General features: G+C 36.7%; 1 protein-coding gene across 15 annotated transcripts in view; it reads left to right on the forward strand.

Moving 5' to 3' along the window:
• Nucleotides 1-22,679, forward strand: part of PARD3 (par-3 family cell polarity regulator) — a 645,483-nt gene that overhangs the window by 408,713 nt on the left and 214,091 nt on the right. For 8 of the 15 annotated variants that reach the window (XM_055147130.1, XM_055147131.1, XM_055147126.1 and 5 more), the window contains 3 exons: nucleotides 2,892-3,043; nucleotides 4,060-4,104; nucleotides 10,123-10,350. In XM_055147130.1, the coding sequence (XP_055003105.1) occupies nucleotides 2,892-3,043; nucleotides 4,060-4,104; nucleotides 10,123-10,350 (425 nt within the window). The remainder of the gene's footprint in view (nucleotides 1-2,891; nucleotides 3,044-4,059; nucleotides 4,105-10,122; nucleotides 10,351-22,679) is intronic. The other 7 variants (XM_055147132.1, XM_055147129.1, XM_055147125.1 and 4 more) reach the window with 3 other exon arrangements.

Here is a 22,679-nt window from a genome sequence, read left to right on the forward strand (position 1 = left end):
TGCTGTGATATTTACAAACTCTGGGGACTCTGGTTTGATTCCCAGGAATAGGTGGAGTACCTGAGCTCTGATGGAGTGGCCCAGGCTGTCCCAGGTGCCACATGGCTCAAGCATCCTGTATCTCCCCGCCCAGCCCAGTTGCCCCAAAGTCTCTGGGAGTGACTCCGAATACCTTAGAGCATCTCGTGGGAAAATGTCTTTCCAAATACATGTATTTTGAAATATATTCATTCTGTTTACAGAATTAATACTTTATTAGAGTTCAGATTTGAAAGTATTTTATGATTATAGAAAAAGTTGATTGAAAACACGGTTGAATAGATCAGATTTCTTTTGGGAGACAAGGTGGAGCCATACCCATTGGTATCAGGGCTAACTTCTGATTCAGGGCTTAGGGCTGACTCCTGGCAGTTGCATATATGGTGCTGAGAGTATTGTATATGGTTCCAGGGATCAAACTCAGGTCAGCTACATGCAAAGCCAGCACCATACCCACTGTATAATTTCTCTGACCCTGAGATCAATTTTCAATATAAAAAAATATTCTTACTGGAACTATATAGAGTTTGTTACTACAAAATTAGACTTGTTTATTTATTTTTTTTTTTTTTCGGGGGCCCACACCTGGTGATGCTCAGCTGAATCCGCACTGAGGAATTACTTCTGGCAGTGCTCAGGGACCGTATAGGATGCCTGGGATTGAACCTGGGCTGGCCACATGCAAGGCACATGCCTTACCTTTGTACTGTCACTTCGGACTTCAATTAGGTTATAGTTATATAATATGATTTTAGATTTTATTCCAGGGCTGTTTTTAAATTGAGATGTATATGCTCTTGATATTATAATCATAGTATAAAAAGTTTAGTAGTGCATGAACATTGCTATGTAAGCATGGTGTATGAGGCACATATGCATTTATAATGTCTAAAATCTGTTAAGCAAATATTTATAATTATATATGTAAGAAGGCACCTCAAGTTTCAACGTCTGTATGAGCTTCCTTCTTCAAACATGGACAGCAATTTTTTTTCACCATTTTTAAAAATAAACGTAAAAAAGTTAAAGAGATGTATGTGGAATTCAAATAGAAGTATATATTCAAATATAAGATAGAGTTTGACACACATATTCACAGACACAGACACACACACACAGACACACACACACAGACACACACACAGACACACACACACACACACACACTGTTCTTACTTTAGGCCAAGCTAACAAAATCTGTGCATTGCATCTCTGTTTGCAGCACTTGGGGCAGGCGCCTGGTGAGGCAAGGTGGATGGTCAGGATGCAGAATGTAAGGAACTGCTTGCTGTCGACTTATAACCTTGGATTTTCATGAGCCCTCCTTTATAGTCTGCATTTGACAGCTGTATTGCCTTATCCTAGGGTCCTGTTCTGTACTTGGTGAAAAACTGTGAGAAGGATTGTTCTCTTCCTGTCTGGCGCCTTCAAGAACCTAGTTCCATAATCATGGTTTGATTTTGACAGTTTGATATAGGACATCTTAGTGAGGTTATTTTAACTTATTTAGTACAGCAGTTTGGAACTTACAAAGGGCTTTTTTACCATCTATGCTTTTATATTCTCTTATTAGTCTGTAAGCTTGTTGATACTCTACTTACTCCTTATTGAGTATATCCAGACACACACTCAAAACATTTCAGGTCACTTAACTCTATAACAAAATGTCTTTCTTGATATCTTCCTTTTCACAATTTTTGGTTTAGCTTTTCTCTGAGTTCACATTATGTAATGACAGTAAATTGCAACAGACTTTCTGATGATTATCCCAAACAAATCACTATCATTTTATCAAAATATATGGCAATTTGTATAAAGCCATAGGGGTTTAAGAAACTTGCTTTTGTCAGAAAAGCGTAAGGATTCTGTCACCATTTAGCCATTAGAAGAGAAGGCCCCCCTTTATTCTAATGTGTTTAGTTATCTGTAAATAACCATTCTCCTAACTGGCCTAACAGATAAGGATTATGATTTATAAACTGGTATACTTTTAAAAAGTGTTTACACACTTTTACAAATAAAGTCTTAGGCTATACCCAAATACTTCCTCTGAGAAAGCTCTGAAGTGTGATCTGCTACCAGTTATTTACCGTTATGATCCATCAGCTCTGCATGTCCTGTACTGGGATTATCTCGCCCTGTGTTGAGGTTCTCTAGTACATCTAGTCTTAGACATACTTTTCATTTAAATATTATAGAAAAGCTCTTCCTCATTAAAACTGCATGTCACAAAGATGCCTTGTAAATCTTCTGAAACTTCAAATAGAAATATACACAAAATACTTAGAACACATCCCTGAAATATGTTTTATTTCAGTGCAGTTAATATGTTCATTCGGTTGTTCCCATTATTGGTTTATAGTAGGTTTCTTCAAACATTCATTTCTTCCAGTGTCAAAAATAATCAGACTAATTTTTTATAATCACTTGGAAATAATGGTGTACTGTCAAATGGAGTGACACAACTATGAGGAAATAGAAATCACGTGAAGAGTTAGCATAAATTAACTTAATATAAGTTAATGGTGTATCTTATCATTGCCTCGTATGCAATCAGTTTATTAATGATAAATATATTTATATGTGCTATATAAATATATCATGATATATAAATGCATTGTATATAAATATATATTTATTATATATTACAAATAATATATAAATATATTTTCTTATTTATTTTCAATATTTGGGGAGTATATATTTTTATATGTGTATATATGTAATACTTACACATTAAAAATGTGCATAATCTATCCACATATATTCATACCACAGATATGTATGAACATTTCTAAATTGAATGTCTCTTTTTGGTAATTGCTTTATGTCTGTCTTTTTCTTCATACCAGCTCTTTGAGTCCAGATGTTGATCCAGTTCTTGCTTTTCAACGAGAAGGATTTGGACGTCAGAGTATGTCAGAAAAACGCACAAAGCAATTTTCAGATGCCAGTCAATTGGATTTCGTTAAAACGAGAAAATCAAAAAGCATGGATTTAGGTAGTGAGTACAATCTCCATGAATCTTTATCTAAATAAGGTTTAGATGCTTTCAGATTGAAATTGATGGTCTCAAACACATGTCTGTTTACTTTGAGCAATAGAGAAAACAAATGTGAAATGTGACGATTTGGCAAAAATTAGTTTTTTCTCGGAGTTTGAGATAACTATATTACCCATAAGTGGCATGTTTACATAATGTGCAATATGTTAATATATATGTTTTCTGATGAGAAAAGAAACAAACACATGTGCTTATCATGCTATATTCATGCTCTTTATTTGAATAAATGAAATGTTTTAACACTTCGGCTGTTTAAAACCAATTTCATTGAAATAGTATTTGGTTCATTGTGAGATTTTTTAAAGCAGAAGGAAAAGTTTTGGAGAGAAACCATTATCTCAATCCATGTCTAGTATTTGGTTACTTCATATCTTTCATTGCTGTTTTTAAAGACTCACTTAATTGAAATGCTTATATGTTGATAATTAAGGTGTTTAATCGAAGCAATGATTTGTATTTCAAAGCAAATGAGAGGATGAAAATAACCATAATTGTTCAAACACCAATCAGGTAGTGTCTCTTTTTAAATTCAAATCCACCAAAAACAACAACAAAAAGTAAAATAATTATGTCTATAAACTGAATGATTAAAAAATACCTTTTGTTAATCAACTGTAACTTATGCTGTTCTCTGGTGGCTGATATACTTTAAGACTAAAAGCATTAATTTATCACATGCATAAAAGAAAAATTTGGCGGTGCATTGTCTTGGCTAATTATGATATGCTAACATATAAATAACACACATGTCTGTGAAATGAAATGACTGGCATATTGCATGGAGACACTGCTTTTTCCCCCTTTTATTGATTTGGATGTTTGCTTGATGTTTCATATCATTTGCATGAAATATTATCTAAGAATTGTCACCTAACTGAAAAAATCTGGGAATCGTTGAAGCATGTTGGGCTGTGGGGACTAACTGGGCTAACCGTTATACATTTACCTTTTAACAGTAGCTGACGAGACTAAACTCAATACAGTGGATGACCAGAAAGCAGGTAAGAATGGTCAGTTAGACTGTTGCCATAGAAACTGTGATCCAAGGAGCTTATCATAATTATAGAGCTGCCAATCATACCACATGTAAACATAAATATTCCAGTTTTGCACGAATGTTTTTATTGTAGGAAATCAAGCTGTAGAAGAAAAGAAAATAATTTTGTTAGAAGAAATCTATCGGTATAGTGTGTTTTAAATGGAAATATAATTTAGGGCTTCAAGAATGTGAGGACAACCAAGATTTTCTCAGTTATATTGGCATTAGAATGTTTTTCACACACACATAAAATAATTTTGGAAAGCATAATCTCTAGAGGTAGATTCCTAACTTCTTAATTTATTTGTTTGATGTCTAGTTAACTTCCAGAAATTAGTCTCTAAGATTGATTTAGAGGATAATAGAACAAATATAAATATTTTTTGCTGAATGACAATGTTAAGTATTGCTACCATTAGTCACTCTGAAATCCTTTTTCAGATGCAGGAATTAATTCCTAGTTACTGACATTATGTTAGACTATATCATGCATACATCTCCTTATCTTAAGCTTGTGAACATATTCTAATAGGTTTGCCTCTCTCTTCCCCCACCCCATAAGTATTTCGGACTCATTTCTAAAAGACTGCCTACATCATTCCATAGACACAATAAATTATATTGGGCTGGATTTTACATTGAAGAAGATTTTACTTTTTCTGTTATTTTCTGTGGAAAGTTTCTGTAATTAAAAGTAATGTGATGTGTATAATTGAGCATTTATGATTTATTACTATATGTTTGGAATAGTTTTTTAATTATTCCAGCTCTAGCATGATGGAGTTACACTACTTAGCACTAATTAGTATTAATTCACCTTTTTAACCTGCACTAGTCATTAGTTTTAGCCTGGTTGGAAAATGTTTATCTTTTATACGTATATAAAGATTATTGTGGATATGGTCAAAGTTTTCACATCCTGTAGAGTAAAAGATAGATTGTAAAAAGTACATCTAATAAATCATAGAATTAACTGAAATGCAAGGCAATTAACTATAGTCACAGTCTTAAGAAGTAGTTATTTATCTTATCAAACAAAATTCATTGAAATTCTAAAACAGGGCTAAAGAAAAACATTATTTGATAGCTCACATATGTAAATTAGTAATTAGATTTTGGAGTTAAGATTATTCAGTCCTTCTAAGAAGTAATTTTATTGTTCATGGAAACCAAATTGTTCTGTTCAGGTTATGTAGCATCACTTTATATACTATGCCAATTAGATAAAATAAGGAAATTTAATTAACCAATTCACTACCATTAAGAGTAAAAGACCAATTTATCATGGTTTTGAGAAGAAGAATAATATTCAGATTCATACTGAGAACATTAAATAATTTCCTTAGTGGGAAGGCAGATTTTACGATCTAACTCAATCATGAATTTTTAATTTTTTTAAATGCTGGATCTTTGATAAAGTTTTTTTTTTTTAACCCGTATGTGAAAGCTGTCCTTTCCCATTTAAATTGGAGAAACTTAGGACCAGAAAAATAATATACATATGCCAAAGTAGTCTTTGGTCTATTGTTTTTAAATCTATAGGAATAATCTAAACTAAGTCCTCTCTCCATTTGTTCATATTAGCCAGGAAATAGATTTTTAGTTATTTTTCTTTCTCCTATTAACCTGAATTATTCAATTATTACAATTTTCCAGTTAGTACAAAGGTTATGCCAGCCTTATGATGGTATGTTTTTATAGATCACCAGTCCAGCCACAGGACGTTCGTATTAAAAATTGAATTGTTTCTTTCACCCCCTTGCAAAAGATGTCCCTTCTTTTTGGTCAAAGCAGTATTAATAGATAGGAGAAAAATAGAAAAGTCACTTAGTTTTCCCTCTGACTTCTGTTTGCCAATCTTGCATCATATTTCAGGTATAGACTTAATTTTTGAAAGAAGAGACAAATACAAGAGGAGAAGTGGGCTTCTAAGCATTAAATAATTGAATATGTGACATAATCAAACTAGCATAACAAAGATTTACATTAAAAAATTCAAAATTTTAAGAAATTCCTTTTTTTTTCCTTTTTGGGTCACACCCGACAATGCACAGGAGTTACTCCTGGCTCAACACTTAGAAATTACTCCTGGCAGTGCTCGGGGGAACCATATGGGATGCTGGGAATCGAATCCAGGTCGGCCGCGTGCAAGGCAAACACCCTACCTGCTGTGCTATCGCTCCAGCCCCTAGAAATGTTCTTTTATGTGTTTAAATAAAGGCAAATGTTTCCCCCCCACCCTTTAGATGAAGACATATTTGTTTTTCTTTACCAGGGAATCCGAATCCTGTATTTAAAGTGCTCTGGGTCTCAGTAACCCTTATTCAACAGTCTTCATGTATTGCTTAGCAGGTTGGAGAGACAGTCAGGGGGTAAGGCACCTGCCTTGAAATCTTGTAATGCTGGATTGATCCCCGGCACCACATCTCCTTTCCTGAACACCGAGAGGGTTTTCTCCTGAACACACAGCCAAGAATATCTCTCAAGCACTGCAAGGGTTGCCTCCCACTCCATGCCATGAAAACTGCTTTGTTAGAGTAGGAGTAATATAGAGCTTCATATAGAGTAATATAGAGTGATTGGCATGTTCAGAATGAATTGCCAAACCCTTTTTTTGGACAACAACCAGACATTGTAGGTCTTGTACATTCAGTCTCTTAATTATGCATTAGTTTCTCAAGTAGCAGTGAGCCGCCATAGAATATGTACAAGTGATGGACATGGGTGTTTTCAAATAAGAGTTTTCAGATTTCACCACAGTTTGCTAATTTCTAGTACAGAATCAAAATTGCTTTTTTTTTTGCTTAATTTTTTAATGAATTTTCAACTATACCCAATACAGTACTTTCTTGCCCTCCCATTTACTGAGTATCTACCATTAATACTCATTAACTAAAATGTTATACTGTAGAGTGTTATCTAGTGAAAAGACTGAGGAAGCTCTGGGCTGTACTTTGCAAAATAGTTTGCATATTTAGTTGGCGGGGGCTAGAGCCATAGTACAGTGGGTAGGGCATTTGCCTTGCACTCGGCCAACCTGGGTTCGATTCCTCTGTCCCTCTTGGAGAGTCCGGCCAGCTACCCAGAGTATTTTACCAACATGGCAGAGCCTGGCAAGCTACCCATAGTGTATTCAATATGCCAAAAACATTAAGAACAAGTCTCACAATGGAGATGTTACTGGTGCCCGCTCGAGCAAATCGATGAGCAACAGGATGACAGTGACAGTGATTTAGTTGGCATTTTATCCTTTTATCTAGATGTCTGTATTTGTGTATTTTGATAAATATACAATTATATACCATATATAAATATATATATATATATATGTATATGTACATATGCATAAATGCTCATGCCATTTTGTTTTTGTTTTTGGGTCACACCTGATGGTGCTCAGGGTTTTTCCCTTGCTCTGCACTAGGGGATCACTCCTGGTGGTTTGAGGAACCTTATGGGGGCTAGGATTGAACTTGTCAGCTACATGCAGGGAAAATGTCTACCCACTTACTTTGTCTCCAGCCCCCTACACATGCCATGTTAGGAAAGTCTTAGTGCTGTGACTACAGAGCCAAGTGTTTAAACATAAAATTCTTATTGAGATATAGATAATATACACAAATATGTGTTCTTTATAAACCCACAAGAGCACAAAATATTTGCCTTGTGATTCTTTTTCTTTGAGTCACACCCAACAGTACTCAGGACTTAATCCTGGCTCTGTGTTCAGGAATTAATGGGGGCCCATATGGAATGCCAGGGATCAAACCCAGGTCTGCTCTGTGCAAGACAATTACCTGACCCCATATAATATTGCTCCGGTCCCTGCCTTTTGATGTTCATGAGACCCAAAGGAAAAGCATTAATTTATGACAATTAATGAGCATAATATTTGGAAATGAAATTCCCAATGATAATCATAGGAAGTATATAGTTTTGTCCCCAAATGATCCTTCTCCATTATTTTTGATTCCTTAATTTCCTGTTTTGATTTTGTTTCATGGGGCAAAATTCTATTTTCTCTAGCTATATTGCTTTTATGAGTATTTAAACCATAAGACCAAATGTTTCAGTGCTATCAAGAGAAAATGTACTATTGATTCTCCTAAAAATAAATATTTTATGTGAAATTTTCTCGTAAAATAATCGAATAGCTGCAATTCTGCATCAAAGTTAAGCAACTATGTTTTCTCCCAAGTAAACTAATTTATGGAATATTATATCTTCATTAGGATCATCTGTCCATTATTCTGACTTTGTTACATTTTTACCATATCTACTCTGACTTAACAATATTATCCCATTGTGAAAATTAGGCAAAAGACATAATGTAAATGAATTCTTTTTGACTTGCAATTTAATTTGTATTCTGTTTTATACTGAGTCATGGAAAGCTTATGTCAAAACTATTTGTCTTCTATGATAACGAGTCTTCTCCTTAATTATTGGTCAACATATGGGCTGATGACCCCATGTAGAGATTAACTATCTATCTCTTTTACACTCCCATTTTTCATACCTGTCTTTTTATCTGTGTAAGAAAATAACTAGTTCTATAACATGGGTTGCCCAGGTGGTGTTGCAAAGCTGGTATATTCTAAATTTGTCTACCTCTGAAAGCCAGGCCAAGCAATGATAGATGAGGTTGTCTTACTTGGTTAAAGAAATCCATTCTGATTGCCTTCTAAAGCTAATGGTACTATTGATATTATCTCAGGTTTTCTTGCCATAGATCTTAAGAAATAGAACCAAACTTTTAATCTATGTATTTTTGCTTGTGGTTCCACTGAATTTTTCTAGATAATTGTTCACCATCTTCCTTTTTGTTTGTAGTTAATTCCTTAAGAAGGTGGTATTACCCCCAGGTCTGGATATGTTTTCCTAGCTCTCTTCTTTCCTCTATTTTTCATCAAAGAGAGCCGTGATGTAGTGTGTTTCTATGTATTTTTCTTCCACAAAGCAAAACAAAAATATTCCCCAAATTGGGTTTCTGCCTGGTTCCAGGCATTCCTAAGTACATTAATAACATGAATTCTCTTGTGCTCTTTTCACTTGTGTGTTGGATGAATCTGCACTATAATGAAGAAATTTCTGAGGGTCATTGTTTAGATTTACATTGTATTGGGAGTCATATTTTTTATTTGTTGGTTTTGTACCACACCTGTCAGTGCTGAGAGCTTACTCATGATTCTGCTACTCAGAGATCACTTCTGACAGGTTTAGAACCATATGGGGTATCGGGAATTGAATCCAGGTTGGTTTCATGCAAGGAAAGTGCCTTTCCCACTTTACCATCTCCCTGGCACAGTAAATTATTTTAAGTTATTTTATTTTAAGTTTTTAAAACATAATTTTCTCAATCTTTTTTATAGTTTAAGTGACATGGTTGCTATAGTGTTAGAATTTGCAGTTTGTACACAGTGACTACCCCCCACCATCACAAAGGTGTTGATGTTGGTAAATGATTTTAAGCTACCCAAGCAGATCTTAAAACAAGATAAACACAAGCACCTCAACTTTTTTTTCCACTTAGTCTTCTCATTTCTGTTCTTTAAGCATGCTTCTGGTTTATTCTGGTTATTTTAAATTATTTGCATGACTTGGAGTAAATAATTTGACAAAAAATTTCATCTTCTGAGACAAAATTGGAAACTGATACATTAGTTTTCCTAATGAAAAGAACTTTAATATATATTTTCATTTATTTATAATTGGTGTACAGTACATAATTTCAGTGGGTTGTCTTCATGTCTCTACATAGGTAGATTTTCACTAACCCCAACACTCAAGTGAAAATAGACAAATTGAAAATGAACTGAAATTAGTAATATTGCTTTATCTTTTTTTTTTACCATTTTCATTTATATACATCATTGAATGAATAATATATCCCTAATGATTTCCACAATTTATAGATAGATAGCCTGGTATGTAGTCTCACCTCACTAATTCTATTATTTTGTTTTTGTAAATTTCCAAGGTTCCCCCAGTAGAGATGTGGGACCTTCCCTAGGTCTGAAGAAGTCCAGCTCCTTAGAGAGTTTGCAGACAGCAGTGGCTGAGGTGACTTTAAACGGGGATATTCCTTTCCATCGCCCACGACCACGGATTATCCGTGGAAGAGGATGCAACGAGAGTTTTAGAGCTGCCATTGACAAGTCTTACGACAAACCTGCCGTAGATGATGATGATGAGGGCATGGAGACATGTAAGTTTCTAATTTTGACAGAATGTACTAATAAAGAGCTCGATAAAGTGGCAGTTCTCAAACTGAACTCCAGGGAACCCAGATCATTGCCAGTACCCTCCACAGATGTTTGTGAGGTCTGATATTTTCACAATTACCAAACAATGTTATTACCTTTTTACTTTCCTTCTCTAACAATTTTACAGTGGAATTTTTCCAGAGTCAGTAAGTCATGTCATACCATAATAGATTGAATATAGAATAGATGGTAGAATCTCATCACCAGATACTAGAGATACACTAAAATGTAAAGTGGTGCCATTGTTCTCCCAGTTATTTTTGGAAAATGCAGTTATGGTTTGAAAATTAGAAAATTTAATATAGTAATATTATTTTATAGCATACTCAGTTTCAATTCAGTAAACATTGCTGATATAATTCACATTAACAATGTTATAGTACTTAATTTATCTTAAAATCCAAAGGTGTGTAAAGCACTGCTCTTTAGTGACTCTTGTAATCTCTTGTAATATGATTTTGTGAATGAATATATAAAATAATCTAATTTCAAGAACTTACGTTTTTTGAGGGGGGGTGTTTATTCTGGTTTTGGGATCACACCCAGGTTTGCTCAGGGTTTACTCGTGGTTCTGTGCTCAGAGATCATGCCTGGCAGATTGTGGGAGACTCTAGGTGGTGCCAGGGGTCAAACCCAGGCCTGGTGCATACAAGTCAAGTGCCCTTTCCTCTGTACTATCTCTCTGGCCCCTGGTTTTTATGAATTATTCTTGCTTTCTTTGATGTGAGCTAGGAACGCGTGTTTCTTTCTTTTGGTTTTGGGCTACACCTAGCAATGTTCCTGGCTCTGTGCTCAGGGATCACTCCTGTAAGGCTCAGCGGACTATGTGGGGTTCAGCAGCATGTAAAAGCAAATTACCCACTGAATAATTTTCTGGCCCCAAGATGTGTTTATTTCCAAATTGTAAAATATTTAAAATCAAGATTAGTTGAAGTCCAAGGTTAATATGAATGACTAATATGTTTTCTGTAGTAGAATATTAAGGGGAAGGTTCTGGTGTTTATAATGTTAAATGTCTGCGCCAGAGACTTATCTTATATTTAAATATGGTATATAAATAACCCTCCAATGAAGTAAGAAAAAGAAAACCTATTGTTTTTTTTTTTCTTAGAAAGGGCTTAAGAGCTTTAATGGATTAAAAAAAAAGTTGATAATCTTATATTATTTAGAACTACTAATTTATGTTTTAGTTCTTTAACTTCTCATGTTACTGTGTCCATCTAACCCTTAAGTAAAGTTGAAGATGCCACTGCTTGAAATTAAGCAAAGGGCAGAGATAATTTAAGAAACTGTAAATTATTCACAATTTAACTTTTAGTTTGGATCACTTTTATCACACATACCTAAGAGTGTCTATGGTTGGAAAGAAGCATTTTAAACAAAATCACATTTTGAGGATATATAGGTGAAATTATATGTTGGAGTTTTCTTTTTTTTTTAATTTTTTTTCTGTCCCATGAAGTATGTTTCACACAGAAATATTCATAGTAAGATGCATATTTCTGCCATAATGTAACATGTAAAGCAGCACTTGAGAAGATTGCAATACCTCAACCCTAACCCCCCTCCATCCCCCAATCCTTCTCTAAATCTGGATGGGTTTTTCACTCCAGCCAGTTAGCAATTTCAAATATATGCAGCCTATTCTTGCCAGATAAAGAACATATTTCTTATTTTTGCTGCCAAGTCTTGTATCCAAGATCCTGAGTCATATGTGCTTTCAACTTTCTTGATTTTCGCCCCCCTCATAGAATCCATAGTTCTTTGCCATCCTAACCAGTATTTATTGCATAGCCCTTTTTGGGGTAGAATCTTTATCACGGCTTGCTATTGCTGTCTCTCCTGGATGTATAGTTAATAAAAGATATAGTACTTTGACTGACCTGGCTCCTCAAAAAAAAATTTTTTTTAAGTAGCTACAGTGTGTGGTTTTCTGAGCTTTTTTTCTTCTTCTGGTTAAAATGTTATTTAAATTACCTTATAAAATGTGATTTTTCTCACATATGTCACTCATTTCAAATGCAATGGGATGGGATGCTTATCAAATTCAAGGCATGTTTTTAACTCTTTAGGGACAACCTCCAGAATTTGTCACCAGGGTTTCATCTAGAATTGCCCCTATATAAATATAGATGCCTTTTCTAATTGAAAATAAGATGTAAATATGTTAAAACCTACCCATTTATTTTTCATCAAGAGTAAAAAGGTAAATACATGAATCATAATTTGTGAACTGAAGGTAAAGTTTTAGCAGTGGGGCAAGATATTTGTTTCATGTCTACTTATTATCACAAACTGCTGTGTTTTTCCAAAATTTAAAAAAAAAATTCTTTTTTCAGGGAACCTGTTGAATTTTGGAGATGATGAAAGGCAACCAGTGTGCATTGCCTTTCATGTAATTCCTGACATTTGAGTTGTTGAGATTGTATTAGTGTGGTGCGTTGAGCACTGAAACAGACTAGACTTGAAGCTAGTCTGCATTCTTCTTTCTTGATTTCATTTGGAATTTGGATACAATCGCATAAGGGCCTGAAACCTTGATTTCTTCGTTTGTGACTTGGACAGTGCGGTCCTTGACATTCGCTGTGTGTGGTGTGAGCACTCCGCATGCCTGCCTCAGTGGTGGCGGCGAGTCAGAGAAGGGGCAGGTGAGACTTAGCCAAGGCTCTGCTCCGGCCCTCCCTGCTGCCCACACCCCTTTGCTGCTCCAATTGTGGGAGTTTAAAATTTCTTAATATATCAGGGCCTTCCCAAATGTTAATGTTATGGAAGGGAAACTTGCAGTTTCTCGGCAGTTTAAAAGCTCTAGTTGAGACGGTTTTGGGGGTTCCTTCTAGGTTTAATATTCCACGATTCTGGTTCCCATTTATTTGCCAACTTAAAATCCTGCTCATGCACTTAGGAAAATACTCCCCATGACTGCTGTAGGACTGTATGACCAAGTAACTAACGGCAGAGCTGTCCAATCAGGACTCGCTGATTGGAGTCCTGTTTGTTACATCAGGAAGCGAGCCCCTGCCTCAGTAGCACACGTTTTAAATGAAGAAAGGGAGTGTGGACTGGACAGGCAGGTTCTCAGCAGGATAGCTGAGGCCTGTCCTTCCTCTTGGTGGCCAACACTGGGCTTTCACGCACTAAACTTTCAACACCTCATCAGATTGGGATTTTTTTTTTCTTTTCTCAAAATAGACATGAATCTGCTCAGGGTGTTGATCATTAGATTGTCACCTTTCCATGTGACTGGAGATAGAATGCGATTTATGACAAGCACTTTCTTTCATTTTCCCAATGGCTTTTCAAAGCCTGACTCATGTGTCCTCAGAACAGGGACCACCCGTCATTCCCTGTCACTGTGGCTTCCTGGGATCCAATTCTAATCTGGTGCTGCCCCTGCCTGGGCATGACCCACCATGGTGCCTGTGAGCCTCTGGCGATGGGGCCTGCTAGTAGCAGGGTATGTGTTGTCGGGGCCCAGCCCCCGTGAAATGAAAATACTGGACTGCTTTTGAACCCTGTTCTGAAATACACGTGTTGGTCACAGCAGAGCGTCTTTTGGTCACGCAGGACACCCCCTACTGCAGTTCTGCAGCCCTGTGGCATCGAAATGTTGGGGCTGGGCCGGTTTCAGTGTTGTCCAGTCACCCCTCTGGCCCCTCTCCCCTGCTTTCTCTCACGTGGCTCTTTTTCTAGGCAGAGGCCCCATTGACTGCTCTTGTCAGCTGGCCCAGCGCCGCCCCAGAGCCTGTGCTCCATGGCTCCGCAGGCCCCCTCTTCTCCGCAGTGTCACAATCATGGCACGGGCACAACAGTGGGGGCCAAGAGACTGGGGCGGGATCCATGTGGTATCTGGTATCTGTCATCTTCGGTAACACTTACGTTCTTCCTGCGGAGATGGCAGAAGCCAGCATTTTTGTCTCTCATTTAATCCATCTGGCCTCTCCATGTTGTGCGTGTCTGTCTGGATCAAGATGGAGCTTTGTATTCTGGGGCCCATTATCTCTGAGGCCATACCTGCATTTGACAGGTCAGGGCATCTACAATCTGCTCCTTCTTCTATGCAAATTATGTACCCCAGCCTGGCTCTCAGCACGCAGCTTCAATAGTCCTCCCTGCCCCCCTTACTAAATCAGTTGCTGTTGCTACCAAGAAAATTCATGAGTAAGATTGCTTTGTTTTCTTTTTGAAAAATACAGAACCCCAGTTTTCCTCAATTAAAAGTTGCCAAATTACCTCACTATCAGTTCACTAACAGCTTTTTTTGTTGTTGAATTAGAGGAGGTAGAGCATAACAAAACTAAATACAAACCTATTAGTTGTACCTATTGATTTAAGTTATAGCCTCCTTAGAATTTTGAATGTGAAAAAGCTGTATGCCTTAAAAACATAAAGACAATTTGCTTTTGATCAGCTTGCCTACTTTCTTATATACTCTTATTAGGAGATAAGGCAAAGCATTGCTCTGAAATATCCATAACTTAGATAAGCAGTCTGTTCTGTATGTGATGAGACAAAGTTTATGTTAGTAAATCAGCTAGTGTAGCTTTCATGGGAATTTTTTTAACTAATTAAAGAATAGCAAATTATATTTCATGTCTCTGCTCTCAGCATTCTTCACAGTCTAGTTACTTTTTATCAAGTCATATATGAGATAAAATGGTCTAAAACTGATTTTATTTTTTGCCAAACCCAATCTATGAAATAATATATGAATAATATAGAATATGAATTTGATATGAATGATTGGACAGAGTACTTTGTAGAAGATTTAATTTTTGATTTACCTATTTTAATCAGTTTGTTGTTCATCTTTTTTGAAAAAATACTCTGGAGGGGCTGGGGAGATAGCACAGTGGGGAGGGCATTTGCCTTGCATGCGGCCGACCCGGGTTCGATTCCTCCGTCCCTCTCGGAGAGCCTGGCAAAATACCCATGAGAGTATCCCGCCTGCATGGCAGAGCCTGACTGGCAAGCTGGGATAGAGAAGGGATCATTAAGTCAATGATGGTTGGAGGGATCACTCAGGATGTTAGATGTGTGCTGAAAGTAGACTAAGGACCAAACATGATGGGCTCTCAGCATCTGTATTGTACACCATAATTCCCAAAAGTAGAGAGAGAGTAAGAAGGAAATTGCTTGCCATAGAGGCTGGGGTTGGGGTGTGGTGGAAGTGGAAGGAGGGATACTGGGGACACATTGGTGGTGGAAAATGTACACTGGTGGAGGGATAGGTGTCTGGCCATTGTATCACTGAAACTCAATCATGAAAGCTTTGTAACTATCTCAGTGATTCAATAAAAAAAATTTTTTAATGTGCTCTAAAGTGCTGGGAATAGAAACAATTTACCCTGTCCTTTTATGCTAATTTATATACTTAAATATTATCTTCAGCTTACGAGAACGCATTTTGATAAATCTTTTGAAAGTTTCAGGATGTGGTTTAAATGTAAGTTATATAAAGTAGCCAAAACTGCTTCTTGCATTTCTTTTTCTAGATGTCAAGTGGCATAAACCAAAATAACAATAAAAAGTCAGAGCTCAAGCATTAAATTACCAGACACTTATTACTTAACACCTTTCTGTTTAGGAAAAAAAATTATTTTCTTTGATGACTAGGATCATTCATATGAACTGATTAAAGAATGCCTACCTTTTGGTTCTGCTTAAGATTTATTAAAAGTATTAAACTTCCCAATTGGAACACCTACTACTATACTAACAGTGCCTTAAGCTATGTAAATGTGCCTGGATGCACTGTGGACATTCGATCTGATATTGAGGCTGTCGGTTCCTGAAGGGTCAGACATGGTTCAACCCATTGGACAAAGTGCCACTTAAAATGCAGTGTGGGCCAAAGTATTGTGGTGGCCAGGTCACCTCAGACTGAAGAGTGGGTTAGCCACTCAGACCATGTAGCACTGGAACAAAAGGGGAGATAGATTAAGTCTGCTCAGAGGAGTTCTTGGTCAATTGGAATATGCTTGTTAGGGCATAACCCAGGCGCTTACAGACTGTAATGTGAAGTCAATCATAGAGGCTGGGTTCAGACAGTACCAAGAGATAGGCAAGTCCAGATTGGTGCCAACACTCTCAATAAAGAAGGCAGCTTGCTTGGGAGCTACTGTCTTCAAAGGCCACCAGATATGGAATGTTCCTTCCTAGCCCCCACCAAATCCCAGTCTCTTATGAAAACTTCAGCTGAATTGAGTCCCCTAGTAACCAGAAAAGCTCACTAGTGCATGGGACATCCACGACTGTGGCCTCGGGGCAGCTTTATGCTCATGTATGCTGAATAGAGGCCTCTGGAAGCAGCCTTTTTGAGGGCCTGTAGGTCATTTGGTGGTTGTGCGTTATGGCCTGCAGATGGACTGGGGCCATCCCCTACTGCTTTAGTCAGCTAGAGATGATGTGTGCAGGGCAGAGCAAAGTGAGGGATGAGATTTAATAGAGGGGCAGAGAATGGATCACAGACAGCCTTGTGTAAAGTATTTACTTTTTATGCTAAGGAACTCAGAAAAACATTTGACGAATGTAAAGTAAAAGAATTTGATTATTGAGGTCAGTGGGATGAGGATGGGCTATCAGACATGGGGTGGAAAGCAGCAAAACTGGTCATAAGAAGATCAGTTGTATAGAAGAAATGCAATAATCCAGGTGAGTAATGATGCTTGGCAATGGCAGGGAGAAGGAAGAAACTGCGTTTACATGCTTAGCGTCTCACGTATAAAGATGGATGATGATGATGTGATTTCTTTCATTAGCATTTCCAGGCTCAGAAGCCTCAAATCATCATCGTGCTGTAGAATCAGTCCATTACCAAGTTTTCTTAATTTTCTCCCGTGGAATCTTCTAATTTCACTCCTTCTGTCCAATCTAAACCAAATCCTCAGTATTTAAAATCTCTGGGACTGGAGAGATAGCACAGCAGGTAGGGCATTTGCCTTGCACGCGGCTGACCCAGGTTCGATTCCCAGCATCCCATATGGTCCCCTGAGCACCAGGAGAGTAATTCCTGAGTGCAAAGCCAGGAGTAATATCTGTGCATTGCCGGGTGTGACCCAAAAAGAAAAAAAAAATCTTGAGTTAATGTTAGGATCTCCTGAGAAGCCCCATTGTTTCCGGATTTGCTGAGTAAGCTTCACAAAATACACTCACAATCTCTTGAGCAAATCTGGGCATTCCTACTCAGATCACACTATATTCACTGTATCTTGTTACTGCTCCTTTTAGTAGTCCCCTCCTCCAGGAAGGCATTAGATTTCTTCTTCCTCCTCCTCCTTCCTATGCACTCTAACTTTGCTCTGATTTTTAAAGCCCTTCATTAACTGCAGTGAATGCATTTGAAATTTTTTTAGTGTAATGTTTTAAAATTCAGCCCATTTTTGTATATCCCAATATGGAAGGCAATATATTTGATTTCTCAAAAATAGAAGAAAATAGAGCATTGCTTGCCAATTTGTTATTATGTCACATTTGCAGAATTGTATTTTTTGTCCTTTGCTTTAGTTTCTGTTTTTACACTTTAAGGAGTCAGAATAGTGACCTGGGATTTCTTTTCTTAACAGTATAAATTCTGTTTTGTATGTTGGCAAAACCGCATTTGACAGCAAGCATTCTCCTTGACTAAAATGAACATTTTAGTGGTAAGTCTAACAGTAGTTACCACTTTGTGTAACCAGTCCATTTAAGAAGAGTGTTGAAAGGAAAGCTTCAGCTTCACTATATTCTCCCGCACTGGACAGAAAAAACTTCCATCGTGAACCATCAGTTGAGTGTGAAAGTCAATTGGACACCAAACCATATTTTCAAGCATTCAGGAAATTAAGGGTGCAACCCTCATTGTATTTTCTCAATGGCATTCTTTTGAAAGAGAGGGATAATAGAGGTGATACCCTGTCATTACTTTCAGGAGCATTTTACCTGCTTCATTTAGAGGTAAAGAATGCATTAAAGGGTTTAGAATATCAAATAGATGTGAGGACTTCCTTTTTTTTTTTTTTAATCTTAAACAATGAGAGAGTGATCTTGCTGTTTTTGTTTCTCCACCCTCTCAACATCCCAATATAGGCTAAGAGGAGATTTTATTTTTTAATGAAATCAATGTAGTTTTAAAATCAAGTGTCTCAGGGATCAACTTAATGAACTTTCTTCAGTTACTGAAGTCCCTTGTAGAACAGCTCTGATAAATACATCTGATTGATTCCTAAGTGTCTTTTTCTCCCACTTGGATCATATACTTGGTTCTTCATCATCAGTTATAATTCCCATCACACATTTTAGTATAAAAGCTTCCTAATTTTTCATGTTTTGTGCCAGCTTTGTGGGGAGGGGGTGGCTTTTTTGTTGCTTTATGTGTGTGAGTGTGTGTGTTCAGAAAAAGCTGTTTTTCTATTGCCAAGCATTCATCATTCTAATGTTAAAAGTCAGAGACCAGAAAAGCAAATCCTGTTATTCGACACCATCTGTATCACTAGCTGTTCATTTTCTACTTCTTTTTTCTTTATCCAAAGTCAAAATAGTCAACTAAAATAAGAAACAAAAATAATATTTGCTTTCCCAAAGTTCTTGATTCCTGCACAGGACTTTGTAGTCTGGCAGGCATGTCCCCTCTTATTTTTGTGACATTGTTTTTTTTAAACCTAATATGAATCCATATAAATTGGTAGTGGTTAGTGGATTTACTGAGTTTAGTGAAATTTCCCATTACTATTTTCTGTCCTAGTTTACTCCTATTTTAGCAAGTTTGGTTATAAGCACATATAGCTCTAGAGAATGTGTAATACATATAATATTAGGTATATAATGTTAATGTTTAATCCTTAGACTTGAGAATATGAGACAAGGAGGTAGTATAAAAGTTGGGATGCATTCCTTGTATGCATGGAACGAAATGGCCCCTGAACATCACTGACTGTAGCCCTGAGGCCAATGAACACCACTGGGTGTGTCCCTGGTGGCTCTCAAGCACCACCAAAGGAATTTTGGGGTCCTTAACACAGCAAGGACATCTGAGCAACCCTGCATTCCCAGCCACTATCATTCTAGCACCTGACCCAGTGGTGGACACCACCCTCCTTCTATCCTCCCTTCCCAAACTGAATATGCGTTGCTGTCATTGGGTATATCTAATACCTAGGATCACTCATTAAAAATGGTGAGCAATAGGGATAGCTTTTAAAATGACCACTCATTTTCATCATTTTGTCATTCACTCTACAAATGTTAAACCTTGCTTCTTTGGATTGTGCCTTCAAATGGGACTGCTGTTTAGTCTTCCTCCAGCTGGGGAGGAACTTAGTATAAGACTCTCGTTTGGGGCCTGGAGTGATAGAACATCGGGTAGAGCATTTACCTTGCACGCAGCCAACCCAGGTTCGATTCTCAGTGTTCCATATGGTCCCCTTGGCACTGCCAGGAGTGATTCCTGAGTGCATGAGCGAGGAGTAACCCTTATGCATCACTGGGCATGACCCAAAAAAGAAAAAAAAAAAAAAGACCATCGTTTTATGTGTTTCTATTTATTCCTACCAAACAATTCATTTAACTCTAGTAATAAGTCTGAACAAATCATTTAGATCTAGTAAAATTGTCGAGGCTGTATAAAATACTATTAGCTACTAAATCTTACCCTTGTGTCACACTGTAGATACTCACAGTTGCTCTAAAATTTGATTATACAGCGTACTCTTAGGATGCTTTCAGCTGCATTTACCAGAGAATCCAACTCAGACCAACTGAAAATTATGGAAATAAGTTGTCTTACATAGCTGAACTTAGATTTGGACAATTTTCAGGATCAATGGTTTATAGCCTAGTGGTATTATCAGAGACCCAACATCTTTGTGCCCCTTCTGCCCCACTAGCCACAATCTAGCTTATTCTGGGGGTGACTGCCAGACTCGTGCTTTCCATTTTTCCATTCCTGTCTAACAGAAGGGAGTAAGTCATCTCCCTAAGCATTTCCATTCAGTCTGATAGGGGCCATTCTTGGGTTTTTAACCCTGGGCTAACAAATCAAGAGAAGCTTGTCATCCATAAGGTGGTGTAAACTTAACGAATTTACCACTTGAAACTAGATTGCATTTTTAAAACACAGTCAGCTTTCCATTAGTAAGAAGAAAGAAATGGGACTTGCTTGAGGAACCAGTAGGGATCATTTCATTATCAACAGTAATGGGCTTCTCAGTGGTGAATGGGGGAATACTCTGACCACGTGACTTCAAGTCATCTTTGACAATAGAGTGTTTGCAATAGCTGGATGAAGCATGTGTTTATGGCAGCAGCTGCAGAACTTTGTTTCAATTAAAGTCAAAAGTCATTTTCTTCGTAATCATTGACACATAACTCCCTAATCTTTTCCAACTTCTTGGTGACCCAGTCCTAACATGATAACCTTGCAGAATTTAGTAGCTTAATTTGTAACATGGGCTCGAATTTTAATTGAGCTGCATTTGCATCTGTTGAAAACATGGTAATTAGGTATATCTTAATTGCAGAATGACTATGCTGCATTAAAGGGAAATAAGCAGCTTCATGTTATATCTCCTTTAAAAACAGAAACTTGAAGGAATCTGTCTGTAAAGGTAATCACTTTGTAATGTTGCCAATAATTCAATACATAAAGCAGGTTAAAGCAGAAATGTACGTCAGAAATAGAAATTTATGTTTGCGAGATCATCTTTCTTTGTGTAGGCTCTATGCAAAGAAAAAGCAGATAATCTGAAGATTAGCAAAATTAAAAAGGAATACATGTAAGTTTATATAGTATGCAAAGTCATAAATCACATAAATGTGAGTCCAGAGTATTTCTTGTATTGTAATTTACTATATATACATACTAGATCAAGCCATTTACTATCAATATATTGCTGGTACTTTTCTTTCATAAAAAATTGTTTATATTAATATTTTTGTATTTCCTTAGTATAAATGAGATAAAATCTTTTAAAAATAATAGTCTTTCTGCAGGTGGATAGGATAAGTGAAGGATTATTATCTTTCTCTGTCAAATTTGAGTCGGATCATATAGAATGTAATTCTCTAAAAGAACATCTTATGTTTATACATATGAAGCCCATATTGCTAAATATTTTTAATTAGTTGGCATTCAAAGGGATTAGTTAAATCAGTATGCCTCTAGAAGAGTTTCTGTTGATAATATATTATCAAAATTAGAATGTTCAGAATAACATAAAGAATTCTCCAATTCTCACTTTAAACAGTCCATTTGCTCGAAGCAGGATATTGAACTAGGATTTTTAAGTTTATGAAATGAAGTTAAGAAACTCAGTTAGTCAATGATTTAATACTAATTTTCTGTTTCATTACATTTAGAAAGGAAGTTGTACTACATACACCAAAAAAAATTATTGTGAAAATGAAAAGAATTGGCAAAAAAATATGACATCAGCATATAGTTAGTCATGAAGGCACTGCCTTTATTCTGTTACCAAGCCAAGAGCAGACATATGCCCCTTGTACCTCTGCCAAAACTATTAGGCAGAAAACTAGCAGAATTGCTACTGATACTTCCATTCATGATTTATGATAATGGTTGCTGTGGAAGTCTAAGTCATTTACATTTATTGAGCTCGTTTTTTTGTTTATAGTTCAGGCATTGTAGAACGTTGTGAAATCCATTAGATGATACATATAACACTAACAATAGTAGCATAAAGTATGTCCCAAACCAATTATAGCTAAACCAAATTAAATGGACCTTTCCAATGGTATTATTGTTGGGGTGTGGCTAGCTTTGACAGGACTTATTGGAGAAAAGTAGATATTGTTTTCAAGTATGAGTAGTTATACTTAAATATGGGTGGGGCGTTATTGGGATAAAATCATGAATCAGGTTTAGCAGCAGACTTTCATTTAAACAAATCACTTATGACCAGTTGTATTCTGCCATCAGTTCTCATTTTAGAAGCTTGGAGAACAGGAGATAGATTTGCAATCTTATAGATGAGACTTGCAATATCAGGTACAAGAATTGCAGTAACAACAATTTGTACAAAGAGTTCTGAGAGTATGAGTAAAAGAAGTTTAGTACATGGGGGATTTCACTAACTAGCGTCTATATGTCTAGTTTGAGTTTACCAACAGACCTCCTTTTGGGAATCATTTGATAAGGATTTGGTAAATTTTCTCAAAGTTGAGGCCACACCCATTTCCAAAAGGTTTAATGAAGAAATTCGATAGAGCACAGCCATGTTTAGACTACAACTGGGTAAGTTGTAGTTTGATTTTCTTGGGAAGCTCTCATTTGAAAGGC

This window comes from Sorex araneus, chromosome 9 (assembly GCF_027595985.1).
Source record: "Sorex araneus isolate mSorAra2 chromosome 9, mSorAra2.pri, whole genome shotgun sequence".
In the NCBI taxonomy this organism is placed as follows: domain Eukaryota; kingdom Metazoa; phylum Chordata; class Mammalia; order Eulipotyphla; family Soricidae; genus Sorex; species Sorex araneus.